Source organism: Meleagris gallopavo, chromosome 16, assembly GCF_000146605.3.
Source record: "Meleagris gallopavo isolate NT-WF06-2002-E0010 breed Aviagen turkey brand Nicholas breeding stock chromosome 16, Turkey_5.1, whole genome shotgun sequence".
In the NCBI taxonomy this organism is placed as follows: Eukaryota; Metazoa; Chordata; class Aves; order Galliformes; family Phasianidae; genus Meleagris; species Meleagris gallopavo.
This window is the reverse complement of record NC_015026.2, coordinates 10,767,549-10,786,746: the sequence shown is the minus strand read 5'-3', so window position 1 is coordinate 10,786,746 and position 19,198 is coordinate 10,767,549. Positions and strand designations below refer to the sequence as shown.

Here is a 19,198-nt window from a genome sequence, read left to right as displayed (position 1 = left end):
TCCACTCCATAGTTTGTTTTGTAAAGTTTGTGTTCAAATTTGGTGTGTGTCTCACCAATGTGAGGACATTTTAATATCTCGCTTTATATATTATATAGAATATTTATAGATTTTTCATAATTTGTTCTCTATTTTTATTGTTTTGTTTATGATCATTACTTTTGTTTGTTTGTTTCAAAGACAGTTGAATAAAAATAGCTGCTGCGGATTTCTTTTGGTCCAGTTACTTTAAGTCACGAGTTGTGTGAGGACTCAGGACTTTTGCTGGGCAGAGACGCCCTTCCAGTAGTCTAAGATGTCGTGAAGATCCTCGTCTTTGGCAAACTGGACCTTTTTGCGCAGGGCATGGCCGGCTGCCATATATTCCTCCTCTTCTTTGTGCCGCTTGCGGTTGAGTTTGAAGCGTTCCCAGATGCTGTGCGATGGTTTGCAGGTGTACTCTGGGCTGGAGGTGTAGCTCAGGTTGTGGTATTGCGGCGAGAGCTGGGAATAGGCCAGGTCTCTGGGGCGAGGCCGGGTCAGAGGCTCCAGGATGGAAGGCTTTCGCCCCGCCATGCTGTCGTGCTGCTCCCCTTGGTGCGAGCCAGGGTACGAGTGCCGGTGTTCGCTGTACTGCCGGATCTTCTCCGCCTCTGCCCGCAGGATGGCTGCAGCCGGTGTCACAGTGAGGATGGTGTCGGTGGTGGGGGACGTCTTCTCGATGTATTTGGCTTCTGATTTGTGGCCCGATCCCTCGGAGCGGTAGGACCTGGGGCTCCGAATGGAGCCACTGGAAGAAGTGCTGGAGCGTTTGGGGGCTGCCTCCATGCTGTGGTGTCGCTGGAGGGGGTGGTTGTAGCTTTCCTTGTAGACAGGGGAGAGGAATCCGTGCTTGCTGGGGATCTGCTCTGATAAGAGCACCAGCTGAGGCTCCACTGTGGACACTGCCCCCGATTTCACCCCTTGGAAGGAGGTGGACTCAGATTTCAAGGCATCGATGCAATTGTTGATTATCTGGTTCACCTTGTCCACCTCCTTGGCAATGGTGGAGATCTCAGCCACGGAGCTCTGGGTGTCCGGTGCCAGGGACAGCTCGCAGTCTCTCCTCTCAGACTGCTCGCCCGTCCTCACCTCCATGTAGTTGCCCTTGGTGGCCTTGGGGGTCTCACTGCTGTCAATGAGCTTGTACTGCTCGACCTCACCAGCAGAAGGCAGGTAGGGGATGCGGGTCACAGTCTCCCCACCCAGCATCTGTCCCTGGGACAGCTGGGTGATGCTGGTGGTCTCCATTTCTGGCCCATACTTCAGCTCAATAATGGTCTTCTTCATGCCGCTGGCAGCCTTTTTGTGCTTCTCCTCCTGCTGGCGTCTCTTTCGGAGACAGTAATAGACGACGCCCAGGACGATCACCATGCCAAAGAGACAGCCCAGGATTGTCATGATGTAATGAGTGGCAGTGGAAGGAGTGGGCACCGGCTCCTTGCGGTTGGGTCTGGTGGGCGTGATGGTGACACAGGTGTGGTTGTACTTGGAGTACTGGTGGACGGAGACCACACAGTAGGTGTAATCTCTTTGTGCTACTAGGTTGCTCACGGTGATGTTCTCCTCCTTCTTCCTGAGCTTGGTGATCATGGAGGAGAAGCCGTTTTCAAACTGGGAGAGGATATACATCTTGCTGAAGGGGTAGGGGATCTGCACGGTGAGGACGGCCGAGTTGTGGTTGAGGTGCTTCACCTGGATGTTCGGCCGCACCTCTGTCTCACCAATGGGCGTGAAGAGGGAGAACTGTGGGGTGGTGCCATCACCAGAGGAGCACTCCTCCTCGGAGCACGGGCTTTCAGAGGGCACTGTGGTCACTTGGTACCGGGGAGGGATAAAACGAGGGATCACAGTGTAGGAACCACCGGTGCAAAGGGAAGAGAGCATGCTCAGAGCATTGCGGTAGCCAGTCCGGCCTTGACCTAACAAGTAGTAGCCCGTGTAGTCTGGTGGGGAGTCGCACTGCATCCGGTCGTACGTGCGTGTCATGTTGGTGAAGGCCTCCAGCCATTGCAGGAAGCCGAGGAGCTCGCAGGAGCAGTAGAAGGGGTTGCTGTAGAGTTCACAGACAGAGAGCTTGTTTAAGCCCCTAAAAGTGTTGCTGTCAAGTCTCTGGATCCTGTTCATGGACAGGTCAATGTTCACTATGTTGGGACACTCCCAGAAGGCATTGGGGGTGACGGACTCGATGAGGTTGGCCTGGAGATAGAGGTACTCCAGCTTCCCCAGGCCCCGGAGGATGCCCTCGGTGAGGTTCCTCAGGCGGTTGTAACCCAGCTGCAGCACCTGGAGGTTGAACTGTCCTGAAAAGGCACCGTCCTCGATGTAGGAGATCTCGTTCTTCGTCAGGTTGAGGTATGTCAGGTTGCCGAAGCGGCTGAGCGAGGCGTACTGCACGCTCTTGATCTTGTTGTCGTTCAGCCGCAAGTCCACGATGGTGCTGTTGATTTGCTGGGGGATGGACTCATAGGGAGGCTGGTTTTGGCTGCAGATGGCCAGCCAGACAAAACCCTTGTCCCCCTCGATGAGCCAGCAGTCTGCCCGCACCTCCCCAGTGTGCAGGAGAGAGACGGCTACCACGCACATGCAGAAGGCTGACGTCGCAGCCCACCGGCGACCTGCCATCTGGAAGGGTGGCATGGAGAAGGGGTTTCTGGTCTGCTGGAAGCAGGGGGAGAGGCAGGGGCCGGGAAGACGTGGGTTAGAGCTCCTTTGGCAGCTTTGTTCTTCTCTCTCTTCTCCTCATGGCTTGGAGCTGCGGGGGGAAGTGTCCGTGGTGAATGTGGACCTTGGTGCCCAAGGGGCTCGGCAGCCACCGGCCGGGGGCTGCTCTCAAGGCCTGAGTGGCTGAGGTTGGTCCTGCATCACCAGGTCTCTGGCATCTCGGGGAGGGAGTCATGAATTTGGATGCCCGTGCCGAGGAGTATCTTTGGCTCAGAGACAAGCCTTCCTCTCACTTTTTATAGTATGTCTCCTTGTTCTCTTTCTGCTGCCCATCATGATGGTGGTCCCCATCTCCACGTGCCTCCGTGGGGCTGGCTGTCCTTGCTTGGTTCCTCAGTTCACCTGTTCAAAACAAAACAAAACGCAAGCTAAACATGAGGACAGACAATTCGTGGTTAGTCGTGCACCCAGCTACCCTCTGTCATGTTAGGTGCTTGCCTTCTAAATCTGGCAGCCAGCATGCCAGGGGCCTTTTACTAATTTGGGCACAGCCAACAGTGGCTTGGCATCACTAAGGCAGGTGGCCATCAACTGCAGGCATCATCCTCCTTTGAGTGCATTGTCCAGCGTTACATTTTAGGCAGAGGAGAGAACAACGTGCATCCAGGGCAACATTCGTCTGACCTATTTAAGTGTCTACCTTCAGAGGAGAGGAGTGGTGCCCCAGAAGTGTCTGTTCCTCTCTGCTGAGAGCAGATGAAGTCTAGACAACTCACTCTGATGTAGATTTGATGCTGCAATGTTTTGCTGAGGGGAATCCTGACTGTCTCGCATGCTGGTGTGTGCAGTAGCAGTGCCCACAGAGGGGGTTGCTGACTGAGGACACTGTCTTCCTGACTGTATTGCTGTGTAGCATCTGGGATAAAGCCCAGCATCAAGCACCTGTACCTGTTTCTGGGAACCTGAGCGGTAGTTTCAGGACACTGTTGACTACAAGACACACTAAGTTGATTGACCATCATCCCATTTCCTTGTCCATTACTGGGGCTTATTGCCTGTCTTCAGGACCTATCTCTCCCTCCTGAGTAAAATAATGCAGAGGTGTGGAGGACCTTCAAGCTTTCAGTGTATAATGTGGGTATTTGCAGAAGAAGAGATAAGACTTTCCTTCCCCAGACAAAAACGGCCACTGGAAAACCAGGAAGAATCTTCACTGGAAATGCACCAATGAGGAAAGAAGCCTATGAGGCCAGCAACCTCACTTACCAATGAAAAACTCATTCCTGGCTCACATTTTCCATTGAATTATTCCTGCGTTTTTCCACTAAATATAAATATCCATTAGAAACATGGCAACGTGATTGAATTTCCATTACATAACTAGCAAGACCAGCTCTCACATCAGCTCTTGCATCAGTTTCAAATCCTTGGAGCCAACAAGGAAGGAGAGAAGGACTGTTTACCTCACTGATGGGGAGACATGGGCAGCAGTGCTGGGCTGAGAGCCATCTGCCATCACATCCCTCCCAGAATTGAGCAACTCAGTTAATCTCTCTGCTCTCCAATCTCCTCTTCGGTACCATGAGATAATGATGATGCATCACAGGACTGCAGGAGACTGAATGAGTGCCCCAAGTTCCTCTTGCTGGAATGGAAGTCCCAGCAGATGCATTGCTCCCTCCAGCTGTGAGCACAGCTCTGGATGTTTCCATTGTTCTCTGTCACAGGGGCCAGCCTGGTTTTCAGCTCCTCTGACTGCATCCCATGAGGTGAATGTTGCCTGTAAAGATGCTGGAGAAGGGCAGAGATGGGTAGTCCTGGCCTATCGAGCCATCAGAAGCAGATTGCCACAGTTGTCCCCCGAGAATAGTGTTTTCTTGGCATCCTGGCATATTCTCTTCAGGAGGCACTCATTCTGTCCCTTCTAACTCCCATTTTGAATCAACCAAGAGCTGTGTTTCCAAGCTGGTGTTTGAAATTGCTCTGCAAAGACAAACCAGCCTTTTGCATGTCGTGTCGCTGGGGAAGCTACAGGCCGCAGCCCATTGGAAGACATGAGCTAATGGACCAGGACCATCCTGTGAGTATAGAGCAGAGACAAGACCTTCCATGGACCTTGCCAGGCTGTCCCTCATAGCCTTCTCAACATCCATGTGCTTCTTTCATCTAATTGGAGGTGTCTGGGATGAGGCAGAGTGACCGTGACTCAAACACATTCAATAAGGCTCCCGCTGTGTGTTTTCTCTTCTTTCCTGTATACTGCCTATCAGACAAGTCCTTTCTAACAACAGAAAGGAGGAAAGACATTTTATCAGCAGCCCGAGTTTAATTTCAGCTCATTAAAGCAAGCAATTTGCTGGTTTATTTGCTTTGCAAAGTGTGAATAAAATGACGGCATTAAGGAGATGTAAGAGGGGCTAATCTCCCTTTTTATTAGATTGCTGGGACAAGACTGGGGAGTGGAGAAGTGGTCTTGTTGCTTTGCACAGAGGAGATAATTGTTCATATTGTGGGTTTCTGAGACAACTCTTTCCCAGCATCGTGGGTGTGTGTGGGTGTGCACCTGCGTGAGTGCAACGTCAGCCAGATGTGAGCATCCCACGAGGCAGGATGGATGGGAGTGGGGGTTCCCAGCTCGTATCCCCCTACCAGCAGGGGAGAGGGGGAGAGGCCCCCCTGTATCTTCTCCACAGACTGGAGAAAAATCATAACAGAAAGCTGAGGTTTTAGGCTCTCTTGCCTGCTTGATTTGTCTTTGCCCAGCTGTTCTGGCTTTGTTCTCCTGGTAGCCCAATGACACACCATTTATCCCAGTCCTCAGACCATCCACGGAGCTGCCTGGGAAAAGCTGGAGACAAACTTAGGACTTTGAAGTGAAAAAAAACAACAGGAAAGTAGAGATTTGGGAGGTTCATCTTTACTGATTATGAAAGAAGGAAAAGAGAGGAATGTAGCTGGTATAGAACATCAGGAGTAGATTTGCAACAACTAAATATATGCTGGAGAGATGCTGTGTCCTGGCCCCATGCTGCACTGACCACAGTACGTACCCACTGGAATGCCCTGCAGTATTCAAGAGTCACCTGTGCACTGCAGACACTGCTGTGCTTTTCCTTTTGCTTTCACAGGGCAGCACTGTGGCCCTGGCCAGCCGAGATGATGTCAGGCTTACATGGCCAGCATGTGGGCAGTGAGAACTTCTTTGCTCCTAGCTGCTCCTCTCACATCTCCTCTGATCTGCAGTACCTGTACCGGAGCCCAGATCTGTGCTTTGCCTTGCTGACCCCCAACTCTGCCCCATGATGCTCTCCTGCACTACTCTCCCGTGTTTCTCCAACTCAGCAGCATAAGTTTGTGATGTCCGTGAAGCTGCAGCCTGCACAGGATGAATAGCAACAACCCAATCCTGGCTGCAAAAACACAGCAAAGGAAGGAAAAAAGCAAAGCTGTGATTCCAAAAACCAGTGCAGACTGGCTGGTAAGTTTTTGCTTCCATCTCCCAACTAATGGCATCTCAGTAAATTAAACCGGAGCAGCAGCTGCAAGGAAGCAAACAAAGCAGCAGTGGGGGCTGGGTTGAGGGAAGGCGAGCCGGGCTGCACATATAATGCCACCCTGGCACTCAATTCCTATTTTTCTTATTCTACTGAATGAGTTATTTCAAATTGTGGATTAGATTTACTGAGAGAAGGCGAAGAGCCAGATTAACATGCGTGTGCACACACACCACCGTGCTCCCCTTCTTGGCAACTCTGCGTCTCCCATAACTTCATTCTCCCCAGCTGCTCCATCTCCATCTGGCCACGTTTCAGCGCCTCTTAGATCTTCTTTCACAGTCACTCAGGTCATTTTCTCAGTAAATGAAGGAGCCCCGCTACAAAGAGAGACATAGCGAAATGGGAGCGGTACATTACAAACGATAAATGTTTAATCACCCAAAGACGAGGGGAGGGAAAATTTGGCTAACAGGCACCAAACGTTAAAATGAACCTTGGCTCTTCATTATGTGTAAAATAATCCAAGAAGACAGCTCTAGGATGGTGGAGAAAACATTTATTAGTGATGAAGGTTCCCCTAAATGGCTTGACGTCCATTCTGTGTGCGTCCATTCTATGTGCGGAGTGGAGGCTTCCAGGCAGGTTTCTCTGCTCATTTGTATTCCTGGCGTTTGCTACATGCCTCCTGCTGGGTGATGGTGGTTAGCATCACCATGCTGAATAATAAAGATGTCCAGGCCTGTAAAACCCAAGTTCATCTTCCATCCAGAGGCCCCGGGACTAATATTGTCTCCACAGATAGGGTTTAGGCAGCACATTGTGCATCCCAACCTTATTCCCAGACACCTCGCAGAGTTAGATAATAGAGCTCTCCAGTCAATTGTTCTCTCTTCTGCTAGTATTTATTATTTAAGAAAAATAGACAAGGGAGAAGAGAAAGATTTTTTTCCACTGGGGTTTGAAGAAAGATGAAGACGGAATAAGGAAAAGAGGTAAAGAAGGGCTGAGAAACCCAACATCACATACAGGACAACATTTAATGAGACCTGGTGAGGTCATGGACTAGATAGCAAATAGCCAGGTGGGAAGGAAGGGAAAGGGAGTGCTTTTTGGGGGTAGGTTAGGGAAAACAAATGGAAATCCCACACTTTGTGTCTATACAGGGAGGGAAACCCCTCTGCTGGGTCACCCACAGCTCCTGCTGTGACTTGCTTTGGGAACAGCCCCTGCTGCTGCCTGGCATGGGCTTCCATAGGAGACAGCTGACTCTGCAGCTGATTGTGTGGGAAGTTCATCAGCAAAATGGATTTCTGGTAAAAAATGCACTTTCTGCAAAATCAGACCTTTGGCTGAAAAGCAGTGGTCCTTCTTGGAGTTTTTCCATTGTGATACTTGATTTGGGGCCAGTTTAACTGCTGTGAGCACTGTGTGTGTCTGATGGCTGCCATAGTTTGAAGCTGTTGTGCCTGCACCCCTGCACTGGTTGCACTGAGACCAGCACTGCCATCTGGAAATGGTCAAATCGAGCCCCTTCAGCTGAATGTTTTTAAGGAAACTCTTTTGTTCTATGGCAGAGCAAATTCTGGGCTAAAGTGACAATGTTTTCAAGGCAGGGCAGATCTTAGGACTTTGGGAAAGATGGATAATCTGCTTTTCATTCAGCTGTAGTCCAAAGTCATTTGCATCCATCTCAGGCTGCTTAGCTTCCAGGGTCTATTGAGATGACAACCCTATCTCATACTGCTGTGGGCCACTGAGCAAAATTCTCTGCAGAGTTTAAGTAAATGCATAAATGATCTTCCTGGTGAACAACCTCTTAAGCCCAGCTGGTTACCTGTGCATTAAAGCAGCCTTCTGAAATATCAGCACGGGCGGACGAAATGTCAGCTCCAGCCTGTGACAGCACGGTTGATCCCTCAAAGAGCCAAGGAGAGCAATTAGAGGGGAAAAGTTGGAGGGAGGTGAAGAGGAGAGAGATTTTAGGGGATGGAGAGAACTGAGAGCTCTAATCAGGTAGAACGGTAGTAATAAGGAAAGCGTGTTTCTCTGGGAGAGCATATTTACTTGAGGTTTTCCCTTGAAATAATCAGCCTGAATCACAGCTTTATTATGTGATAGGTGTGGTGACGTTAGACTGGGAAAACAGAATGCAGGACTCCCATTTCCCTCCAGCAAATAGCGCTGAGGATCAAAGAGTGCTTTTCCAGAGCTGATACAAGGGGGAGCCCGCCCTGCGTGGGGAGGTGATGCTGCTGGTGTCCCTCCATGCTGACAAGCTGAACCGTGCCTTGTCCCTGCATTGTCATCCTCGCTCAGATCTTTGCTGCAGTGTGAAAGAGGGTTTTACTGCTTTCTTTCATTACTTTCTTTTTCCAGGAAGCTCACATAACCCTTTGTGTCCCAGGCAGGAATAGCCACTTTTATAGAGAATGGAGTCTGGTGGTGGATCTGTAAAAGGATTTGCTTGTTAAAATGACTTCCAGGGGTGCTTGCTATGACTGTTGGTATTTTTTAGGTTGTATTTTTAAATGCACTCTTCCCTTTCTGTCCCTCTTTTCCCCTGTGAAGGGCCTCATGCCAAAACCGTGGGTCTCTGGGCAGTGCCCAGCCCAGCAGCAGCTTCCAGGCAGACAGTGCTGCTGAGTATTGACAGATGGACAAGAAAACGTGCTGCACACACAGGACTTCATGCTGACAGCCTGTTCTAATCCCCTGGTAGGTACATAGAACCTCACCTTTCCATCTGTAGGTGTCTGTCTGCACACAGGAATTGCCATGGCTGTGCTGTAAGCAAACACCTCTGCTCACCTCATGTTCTCTTGTTCACCTTAAAGTTGGTTCTGCTTCCCCTGTTGGGTACCTAGGGCTGAACCCTCTGGCTGTCTGCTTTTGGAAGGGGGACTGTGCTCAGATATAGCAGTATCTGGCAAGACCCAGTGCCCTACAGGCCTAATTTTAGCTCCCTGCTGCAGGCTGGCTTCCTGTCGCGGGCCAGGAGGAGGTTAATGATCATCTGGGCAGCTCTCCAAATCCAATGTAATGTTTATTCAGGATAACAGCATTGCAGAGCAGACCAAGCATGACCCCTTTCCATGCACATCTTACCTGGAACGGCCCTGCTTCTGCACATGGAGCAGCTCCGGTTTGTCAGCTCTTGGAGGATGGACTCTCTTCTCCTTCCCTAGATCAAAATAGGTCCTGTACAACCCTGCCCATGTATTCACCTCCTAAATCAAACAGATGCTATATTTCTAGACAAAAACACTGTAATAGGTTGCAGATCTATGATGGTAATGGGAATAGACACTCAAACAACCTCCTGCTAAAACTTCACAGGATGCTCCTCAACTGACCCCCTGGGCCAGGAATCACTAACAGACTGCAAATAACAACCTGGACACCATTGCTCTAGAACAGCCCATGTCTCTGAGGCACCCCTTCCAGGTGCTTGTTTTGCACATGCCATGGATAAGATTACATGTTAGAATTAGCATTTAGGGGAGATGGGAATGGTTTAGAGGCCATATGGGTAGTTTGGTCTGACATGGCTAAAAACAATTAACTTCATATATAATGCTGCCAAGGGCAAAGGGCAAACCGTACTGACCAAAGAGCATTTCATAAGTGCACAGCATACACTCATCTTGCACTCAAAGCACAAATTCCCCTGCCACAATCACCTCAGTTTGCAGGAAGGCAGGGTGTTCAGCTTCGTTGCACCCCACAGTGCTTGGAGGAGCTGGAGCTAAGGGATATGTGTCCCTGTTTGGGGGGCCTGTACGTTCCACATGTGTGCACGGCTGGTTTTGGGATCTGAGAGGTTGCAGATTGACATAAGAGGTGAGGAGAGATGGGAAGTAGCAGTAGCCATGCCCTCTGACAGAGGGCAGAGCTCGTGGGATATGTTTCTTCACCTCAGCTGTTGTTTATTCATCTCAGCTGCTGCAGAAGAGCTTAATTTCAGCCATGAACTTACAGCATTTTCCTCCCTACAGTGCAGCCCTTGGAGTTACTGTGCCATCCTTTTGACGCATCATGAGCAGACATGCAATGGACTCAGTCCCAGGGATGCCCCATGCCAGCGCTCAGTGAGTATGCTGCTTGCTTGGGGCTGTATGTGGGCTCCCCTCAGGGCTTCGTGCAGGGTTTGGGTATGAGCCATAAGACCTGGGGGCTTGGGATGTGTTGGGAGAATGCTTCTCTTCTAGCAACAAGCACTTGCAGATGCATGTGGCCAACAGTGGAGCCTTTGTCGCTTCCCTGGGGGTGCAGAAAAGACTTGTACATGTTGCTAAAAGTGTTTTCTGAGAGCTGAGTTGCTGGTTCTGGCTTCACTGATAGCTGAAAAACAGTAGCACGTGCAAGCTTCCCAGGCACACTCCAAGAGGCACCGTGAGAACACCAATTTAACAGGGTCCCTGGAGAGTGCTAGGATGTGCTTCCTCCTGCCTGAAGGTGGCTGGGCAGCCAGATGGCTGTATTCGTGTGGAGCTGTTATTAATGTTTCATCTGATTGTGTTTACAACATGCTTAATGCGACTTTTAGGTTCCCCCAGCAGACTTATGTTAAATCTAAGCAGAACAACGATACAGCTTTACTGGGCGCTTGACTGGTGAAACTGGGTGTTAGGTGCTCTGCTGCTGAAGTGTGCTCATGCACTCGTGGGAATAAGCAAAGCCCATCGGTATCTACAGAGGATGCTCAGCACAGACAAGAGTGACCACTGGGTCTCCTATGTGGTGTCAGCAAATGACCTTACCCAAAAGCGTGTGGGTAGAGGCAGAGAATGTTGGGGAAATACATTGTGTATATAAGCTGTGCTCCACAGAGATGCTGTTGTGGTTTGGCCGTAGTTAATGCCTATCTGCTGGTGGAGGGGCAGCAGAAGAAGCTGTTGGTGCATTGGCATGGGCTTGTGGCATCTGAAAGCCCTTCCTCAGCATCATACCTGCTCCTCAGCAGTGTCTGTGGTCTCTGGGCCATTGCATGTTACCTGCTCATTTGTAGACCTACAAAAGATGTGGTGAGTGGAAAGGGAAACTTCAGAGAGTGTAAGACAATAGAAGCAGGGAGCTCTGCCAAGACGTGGATTGCCTGTCCTTTTCATAAACATTTAATGCGGAGGTTACCCAAGTTGAAAAAGCAAGTGAACCCAGAACACCCACCCTCTCTGGAGGAATTGAGTTTATCGTTAATAATCTACTGCTAAAAGGGTAACATCTGTTTTGGACAAACTGTAATGAGATTTAAACCCCAGGTGGAGGGAGGACTTCACAGTAATAAATGACTTTCTGTATGTCTAAATAGTTTTAATTTTTTTTTCTGGCAGAAATGGCTGCTTTTCACCTCAGGCTTCTTTTTGCCAGCTCTTTTTGTTTAATGATTGCTATTAATTTCCAGGGTGGCAGATGGATTCTAGCCTGGTATAGTCTGAAATGAGGAAAAACAGCCCAGGAAGGTGTGAGTTTGCCATGAATGTGAGCATGGGTCACATGTGTCTTGGTGGGATGCCACGTGTGTTTGCTTTCCAGGGGAACTATTGCTTCTTGGTAGCTGCTCCCCGCCCCTGGATCCTCAAGCATCTCTCCCTTTCCTTCGGATAGGAAAGGGAATTGGCTCTCTTGGTCACTGCTGGTAGCGCTGCTGGTTTAGACCTTGATACATCAAGGCTGCTGATTTCAGCAACGCTTTGGGAGGAATTCAAACCAGCACTTAAGCACTTAAGTGCTTTGCTAAATCTAAGCTGAAGTGAGCTGGAGAGCAACACATGGTCCCCAGAACATGGAAAGGAGCTCACTGCCTTGGTTGGGTGATGCCCGTAGCTGCTGCTGCCAGGGGACGGGGATTCCTCCTTGGGCATGAAATGCAGGCTTCAGTGCTTTTCCCATGTAGCTCTGATGTGAATGGTGTAGGATGCTCCAAATGGGAAATCCTCTGAAGGTGGAGACAAGTGGCTGCATTAAATCCAGTGGCCCATGTTGTAAGTTCCTAGTGCCCAAAAAGGCATTTTCTCAGTCTTTCTGACACCATCTCCTCAAGGAGTAGCCTGATGAAGAGCTAATTCCAATTAGTGCCTCAGTGTGCTGATGTGTCCTGCCTGCCCTTTCCCATGTTGAAGGAGTATCCCCCGGCCCAGCCCAGGATCTGGGCATGCAGGGTGGCTGGAGGAGGACCACAAAAAGAAGCTGGTGATGGACCACCACGTGGCAGTGCTCCAGGATGGGAGGATGAGGGAAGGAGGGAGGATTTCTACTGCCTGGGGTGAGTCCCAGCGATGGAGGGAAGGGCGTAGAGATAGAAAGTGTAGCATCTCAGGTGATGCAGATAATCTCCCTTAATCTCCTGCTTAAAATAACCCAAAGTCAAGTAAAGGAGGGATTATATGGCCTAAGCCACTGTTATCGCCAGGGTGTAACAGACTTAGGTTGCATCTGAAGGGCTGCCAAGGAGGAAGAGGAGTGCAGCAAATGCCGGCCTGTTGGCAGTGCCTCAGTGTGAGGGTGTCTGGGGAGGCTGGGGACCCTCCTGGGACGGTCCAAAGAGAGCAGGGCTGCAGGAGAGGTGGCTGCCCGCAGCCTCAGAGGTTTGTGTGGGGACCTGGTCCAAGGTGTGTCCAACTGCATGGAGATGATGCAATCTTTTACACCTTGGTATTGGTAATAGGTTTATTCTTAGCATGGGAGTCAAAGTACTTCTTACCTGTTAATTATTCTAATAGGAGAAGCCATCTGACTCAGCTCTACAGCTGAGAAAATGAGCCACTGAAGAGGTAAACAGCCCATCAGGTGCTGGAGCAAGGCAGGCAGTCCTTGCTCTCCCATCACTCAACTTCATCATTTCTATTTTTAATGGAATTTGCCTTACACACCCTTGGCTGCACACTCATGGTAGCCATGAGGCACTTGTGAGCTGAAGGCATCTCCTACCCTTTGCTAGAAAGTCACACCCAGGCTCAGCTGCTCTGCTGCTGCCAGCAAGAGCTGAGTTGCAGAGCCCTGTCCATCAGCTCCTGGCGATGCCTATGAGATAGATAGCAGCACAGAAACAGTGTGAGGAGGCATTGCCTTGGGGAGGGAGAGGAGAGTGTTCATTTTAATGAGCTTGTCCATGCCTAAAGGAGAGAGAAAGCGAGAGAGGCCAACCTGGTTTAATAAACTCCAGCATGCAGATTTAATCAGATGGATCATTGTTCCTCGCACAGGGATGAATATATTAAAAAAAAAAAAATAAAATCAAACTTCTCTCCTTTGTTTTTCATTTGTATTATATGCTATGGTGTGATAAAACATCCTGGGGCCAGCTCGCAAGCCAATAAAAGAGATGGTGGAGGAGAGCAAGGTGCTGATCCATGTGAGCAGGAGGGGTGAGGCTGGGCTCACAGTGAGGGCTGCAGCACGCTCAGCCCTGGGGAAGATGTGTGTCTGGGCTATGAGCTGCCATCAGCACCTTTTCGACCTCCAGCTCTAAATTCCAGCAGTGCAGTAAGGTTGTGGCTTGAGGTATGAATGTTAGGAGCTGCCTGGTGCTAAAAGCCATCCCTGGGCAAACCTGGCATCTGCACCCTGCTGGGCCGCTCCGTGCTCCCACCCTTGCAGAATGGTGGCCCTGTGTGCAGCACAAAGCAGTATGCAGGTGTAGGGTTGTGTCAGTGCATGCACTGGGAGGACACGGCCCTGGCTTGTGAGTGTCTTGCCCTGTGGGTGTGCATAAAGCCAGCTTAGGCCAAAGAGTATTTGATGCTAAATCCTGGTTGGAATACCTGGAGCTGTGGTATCACCTTCCTTAGGGAAGATTGCCCTAGAGTGGCATTGACCTGTCCATGAAAATGTCACCTACGGCCATTTGGTGTTAAAAATTAAAAACTTTGCCTTTTTGGCACACCCCCACGTTACTGCTTCATTACTTTATCCATTGCTGGGTATGAGCGCTAATAAATAATCCCCCTTCCATTCCTACTGTTGTTTAAGTGGTCATTAATTGTGGTTTATATGCTGTCTTTGTGTATTTGTGTACGACAGCTTCTTCATGATTCCTTGATTAACCGTGATTGATTGCGTATTTTAAAATCAATTAAAAGTTTTGCTCTGAAAGGTAAAGTCTTTAGCAGTAATGCTCTAAGACGTTGCCATTTATAATGGAGCTATTGTAGTGCTGGCTTCCATTAGTGTGGCACACTGATCTTTTTTGTCTGGATCCATGCAAACACATGTATGAGTGAGTGTGCAGACACTTGTGTCTTTTTTGAGTGAGTTATAGCTGGAAAAGAGGGGGTGGTTCCTCTCAAGGTTCTGGACCACGAAGGGTGGGTTGGTTTCATGGCCAGCCAGGTATCATCAACTCCCTTCCCTAAGAGCTGAGTGCAAGTCTTGAGTCCCACATGCAAAATTTCCATGCTGGCTTGAGAGCACTGTGCCTCAGTCAGCTCCTCTTTACCAATTAGATAGCTGCCAGTGTGCTCAGCTGAATGGGGCCACCAAGAGGGGCGTGCATCCTTCTGAACTGCTGTTTCAGGGAGTGAGTCTGTGCCTCGTGGGGGTGCGTAACTGCAGGTTTGTGATTGTGGTAGTGATACAGTGCTGATGTGACGGAGGAGGAGATGTGGCTGCTGCCTGGGCATCAGGGCATGTGCTGGAGCACAGATCTCTCCACTTCATAACACCGGTGCTGGTATTGTATCAGTCCTCAGCTTATTGTACTGCTGCTGAGCTGGGAGAATGTGTCCACCACCAGAGCAGGAGGAGATGAGGTTAACACTGCTTTCTATATGCTCTGTGCCTTCTCCTGTAAATCTCAATCCAGCATGTGTGCCAGGGTGCCTTTGCCTAGTGCATTGAATGGGTAGCGAGGACACCGTGTAGGTCTTGCACAGCTTCTTGGATGTGGGAGGAACTAAAATCCCTGGGGGCCAGGGGGACGTAGGGCCCTATTTACTGATTTCTCCTCTGCCCCCTTTTTCCCCCGGCATCCCAGCTGCACCCAGGAGTGCCTGTGAGGGGAAATCACCAATCTACTTAACTGATGGGGGAAGTGCTCTGTGCAAGCCCTGGAATGGGATGGTTCTGTCGTATTAACTCTCCTCCTCGCGTTGATGTTAATGAAATAAAGAAATATGATGGTTCCAGACTTTTAAACTTCTTATAGCTCCATTTGCATAATGGCCACTGCTACCCTGAACAGGAACTGATCTGTCGAAAAATATTGTTCCAGCCCTCTATCATTCAGCTCAATGGAAGGCACAGATTGGCCCACAGGGGCTGTTTTTTGCTGATGGAATGGAGTATGCCTCACGCCGAACATAAAAAGCTAAAATTAGGACTCAATTCAATATTGTAAAAAAGAAATTGGTTAAAAGTTATAGATCAATAACTGTTAACGTGACTCTATTTTTCAGGCAGGTCATGTTTACTGCTGGTGATGTGGGGATGGCTCCTTCCCACCTGCTGAAGACACTCTGCTGTCCCTTCGGAGCAGTTTCTTGTGGCTCAGCTGCCCTGAGTGATCCTGTGAGCTTTGCTACAAGCTCTGGAGTTTGTCATGAATGTTTGCTGCACTGTGCAAGGCTGGGCATGGCTGCACCCAGCTCCAGGGCTCTTCTCCACCTTCCTACATGACACTTGACATCAAGCAGTGAGTGATGCTGGCAGCGTGCCTCTGAGATGGACCATGCCTCACACCTCAGTGCCCCAGATCCCCAGTCCTCAATGCCTAGAGCAACTCTTCTTGATGCCCTTGATCACCGCCCTCTTCTCCTCCATGCCCTCTATCTCTGCTTCTTACTTACCTACATCTCGGCTACTTGATTACCAACATCTCTGTTTCTCCTCATCCTGGCTCTCTGTTCCTTGATGATCTAGATCTCTGCTCTTTGATGCCCTAGATTTACACTTATCAGTGCCCTAGATCTCTGCCTGCTGCAAAGACTGCTCCTCTCCCAGCAGACGATTCCTGCACTACTTCCACCAATTTGAGAGTAACTGAATGCTTTCACCCCTGGGTCTTGGTGTGTGTTCGTCCTGCCCGTTACAGCAAGGTAAGCATCTATTCCTCCATTGTGTATATTTAACCCATGGTGCCCACAAGCAAAAACTGTATCTCTCAGCAGCATTGTGAGTTTAGGGTGCACAGCCCCAGATAATGGGGATGGGGAGCAGGGAGCTGGCTGAGCATTGTGAGCCAGCATGGTGATGGTCCTTCTGCCCCCAGTCACCTTGGGCTTGCCTCTGACAGCTCATTACAGCTAGTCTTTGATCACTTGCCTCTCCCCCTCTCTGTACTTGGAAATGCTGGAGAGCTTTCGTGACTGATATTATCAAAAAAGACGTTTTTATTTCCAAAATATACAGTGTAATTAGAACTGCAAAGGAAGAGAGCAGCCAGTCCATAAAAACACCCGCTCTGCGACAGTCTCTGTCCTGACCCTGTGAGAACTGGGAACAAAAGACTGCTGGGTTTTGGGGAGAACAGCTTCCCAAATAATGGGAGCACCTCTCAGGTCCCAGCCAAAAAGAGCTCTTCCACTGCATGGGAAGGCTTTGCTGTGTAAATGCTCTCACTCACAGCTGAACATGTTTTGCTGAATTGGGACCCAGTGGAAGCATGGATTGAATAGCTTCAACCAGCAACACAGAGGCCCTCACCTAACCCATCAGCGTGCAAATATGCCTTCTGATGGAGTGATTGAAGGCTCCGCTGCCACAGACAGCATTGCTAGCGTATTTTCAGCTTTGCAGGGCCTTCTCCCACAGGCAGCTCCATCCTATAGGTGGGAGGGCAGCGCTTCCCCTCTGCCAGCTGCTGGCCATGGGCAGAGGCTGCCTCACAGAGACCCAGCTCCCGTCCTTCCCATCTCTACAGCTGCCCCAGGAAACAGCTGACTTCTTAAAAATTGATGGGGTTCATTTCCTGCCTGCGTGCACTTAAAGCATCAGCTCTGCCACTACCAGCAATGTCCACATTAATTCCTATCATAGCGCAAGTACCTTTGTGTGCGCTGCCTTGCCTGGAGAGTCTGTCCCAGCAGTGACCTGTGTTTTGCTCCCCTCGAGACCTTGCCCATGGCTGAGGTTTCCAGAGCTGCTGCATGCACAGCAGCAAAGCTGGGATAGCCCCAGAGGAGGAGAGGCAGCAGGAAGGGTCTGCGCACAGATCCTCTCTGATCCAGGCTCAGAGGTTCACCTGGTACGTGGGGTTCTCCTTCCCTCCTCCCTGTGTCCTATTGAGCAGCAACATCCCAAGACTGTGTGGAATCCCCACACTGAGTGCCCTCAGCTCTGAGCCCCAGGGTACAACCTTCAGCATTCCACCACTGAGTCCCTCCAAACAGAAATTTTCAGTTTCCAAGGGAAAACAAAATCTGGTCATGGAAAAACACCCAGCTCGCTCAAACAGAGCTGCTGGGGTTGGGGCCAGGCCACGCTGGTCTGCTTTTCAGTGCCCCGTGGACTGCAGAAAATTATGAATTCTTTTCTTTCTTTTTTTTTTTTTTTTTTTTGTGCATAAAATTATGATTATCCAGTGTTTAACACAAGCATGTCTTAGACCGTGAAATGACTTGCATGCGAGAGATAAAACACTAGAAATTAAGAGGAAGCAGGAGACAGCAACTGCAAAGATCATTGGAAAAGCCTGTTCAGCATGGACCAAAGAGCTCCAATCCAGGTATCTGATACAGCCTCATCAAAACCTGACCAAGGGTGTCCTTTGAATACATGAACCTACCAAAATGAGGATCTGGAGGAGACTGATGGAGACTGACGAGTACTGGAGAACACATCCAGAATACTTCATCACTGCCTTTTCCTGTTCACCTAAGAATCCCAAAAGGCCTGCAGGCAATTGGTAACAGATCCTCAGAAAAAGGTCTAGGAATTATAGCAGGTCACGAGCTGAACATGAGCTATCAGTGTTGCATCAAGAAGCACGGTGCCCTGGGAGATGTGTGCAGCAGCATGACCTATCCAGGCTCACCACATCATCTCTCTTGCTTGTTCAGTGCTGGTGAGGTCTACACTGGAGCAAATTCTAGTATCGGCAGCTCGTGTCAAAAGGGAGGCAGCAACACTGCAGTCAGCATGCAGGGAACAGTGAGAATGATCAGAGGTCTACAAGACACGACCTACAAAGAAAGATTGAAAGAACTGGGTTATTTAGCCTAAAAGAGATGATGGGAGAAGAGATGTGATAACAGTCTTCAAGTGCTTAAAAGGCTGCTGCCAAGGGGAAGAGAATAATCTGTTCTTTATGTCCATGGTGGACAGGACAAGAAATAATCGGCTTAAATTACAGCAAGAGAAATCAGGTTAGACACCGGGACAAAACCGGCGAGGCTGAAGCTGGGCAGAGAATGACAGCAGTGCTCTTGGAGGCAGAGCGGTTCTGTTGGGTTGGGATCGCCGTGGGGAGAGGACGATGTGCTTCCACCTCCCTGCAATGCCTTTGACACAAGGTTTGGTGTTGCTGCATTTCCCAGAGCAAGGTCACGCTGCAGCCATCGCTGCTGGGGGGACGAATCCCAGCCACTTTGTCTTGTGAGAACTTCCAAGACAGCAAAACATGATTTTGTGGCAAACTGAGAGAACGAGTCAACATTTTCAGTTATTTTTCTTGCAGTGAAAAAATACTTGAAAATGGATTTTTTGTTTCTCTCTCATCTATTTCAGCCATCCTGCTGTAACACAAACAGAGCAGAGTGCCCCAGCCATGCCCCATGGGCAAGCCAAAATGACGTAGTCCAAACAAAACCTCTTTGATAACATCCTTGCTGAAAACGTCAGTGAACTCCATTTCTTCCCTTCCAAACAATTAGATGGAGCTGAAATACCATTTTCTGAGTGAGGAGATTGCCCTGAGATGTTTTCCAACTGGCTCAGAGGGTTCTTGCTACCTGAGAGGCAAAAAGAAGAGGAAAGGCACGCACATGTCCAAGAGCAGCACTGCTTCTGCTGGCAGCGCGGTGCTGCTGAGTGCGCACCGCTGGCCAAAGATTGAGAGATGCTGTGTTCTCAGGAGAGATGATTAT

The 19,198-nt window shown here is 49.6% G+C and overlaps 1 protein-coding gene and 1 long non-coding RNA gene across 4 annotated transcripts; one reads left to right on the top strand and one right to left on the bottom strand.

The window, feature by feature from the left end:
* ELFN1 (extracellular leucine rich repeat and fibronectin type III domain containing 1) lies at positions 1 to 18,286 on the bottom strand. 3 transcript variants are annotated; one of them, XM_010719643.3, is made up of 3 exons: positions 17,899 to 18,286; positions 9,285 to 9,360; positions 1 to 3,084 (listed from the first exon to the last, which is right to left on the bottom strand). In XM_010719643.3, exon 3 carries the CDS (start codon positions 2,656 to 2,658, stop codon positions 253 to 255), a length of 2,406 nt encoding a protein of 801 aa, XP_010717945.1. In that variant the 5' UTR covers positions 2,659 to 3,084; positions 9,285 to 9,360; positions 17,899 to 18,286; the 3' UTR covers positions 1 to 252. The 3 variants fall into 3 exon arrangements, with proteins under 3 accessions (XP_010717945.1, XP_010717946.1, XP_003210613.2); XM_010719644.3 differs by lacking the exon at positions 9,285 to 9,360; XM_003210565.4 differs by lacking the exons at positions 9,285 to 9,360; positions 17,899 to 18,286 and adding an exon at positions 4,146 to 4,232.
* LOC104913435 lies at positions 3,092 to 17,665 on the top strand. The gene is made up of 4 exons (XR_004161522.1): positions 3,092 to 6,160; positions 8,748 to 8,894; positions 10,175 to 10,267; positions 15,572 to 17,665. It is a non-coding gene; the product is annotated as an uncharacterized LOC104913435 (long non-coding RNA).
* Positions 18,287 to 19,198: the final 912 nt, after the last annotated feature.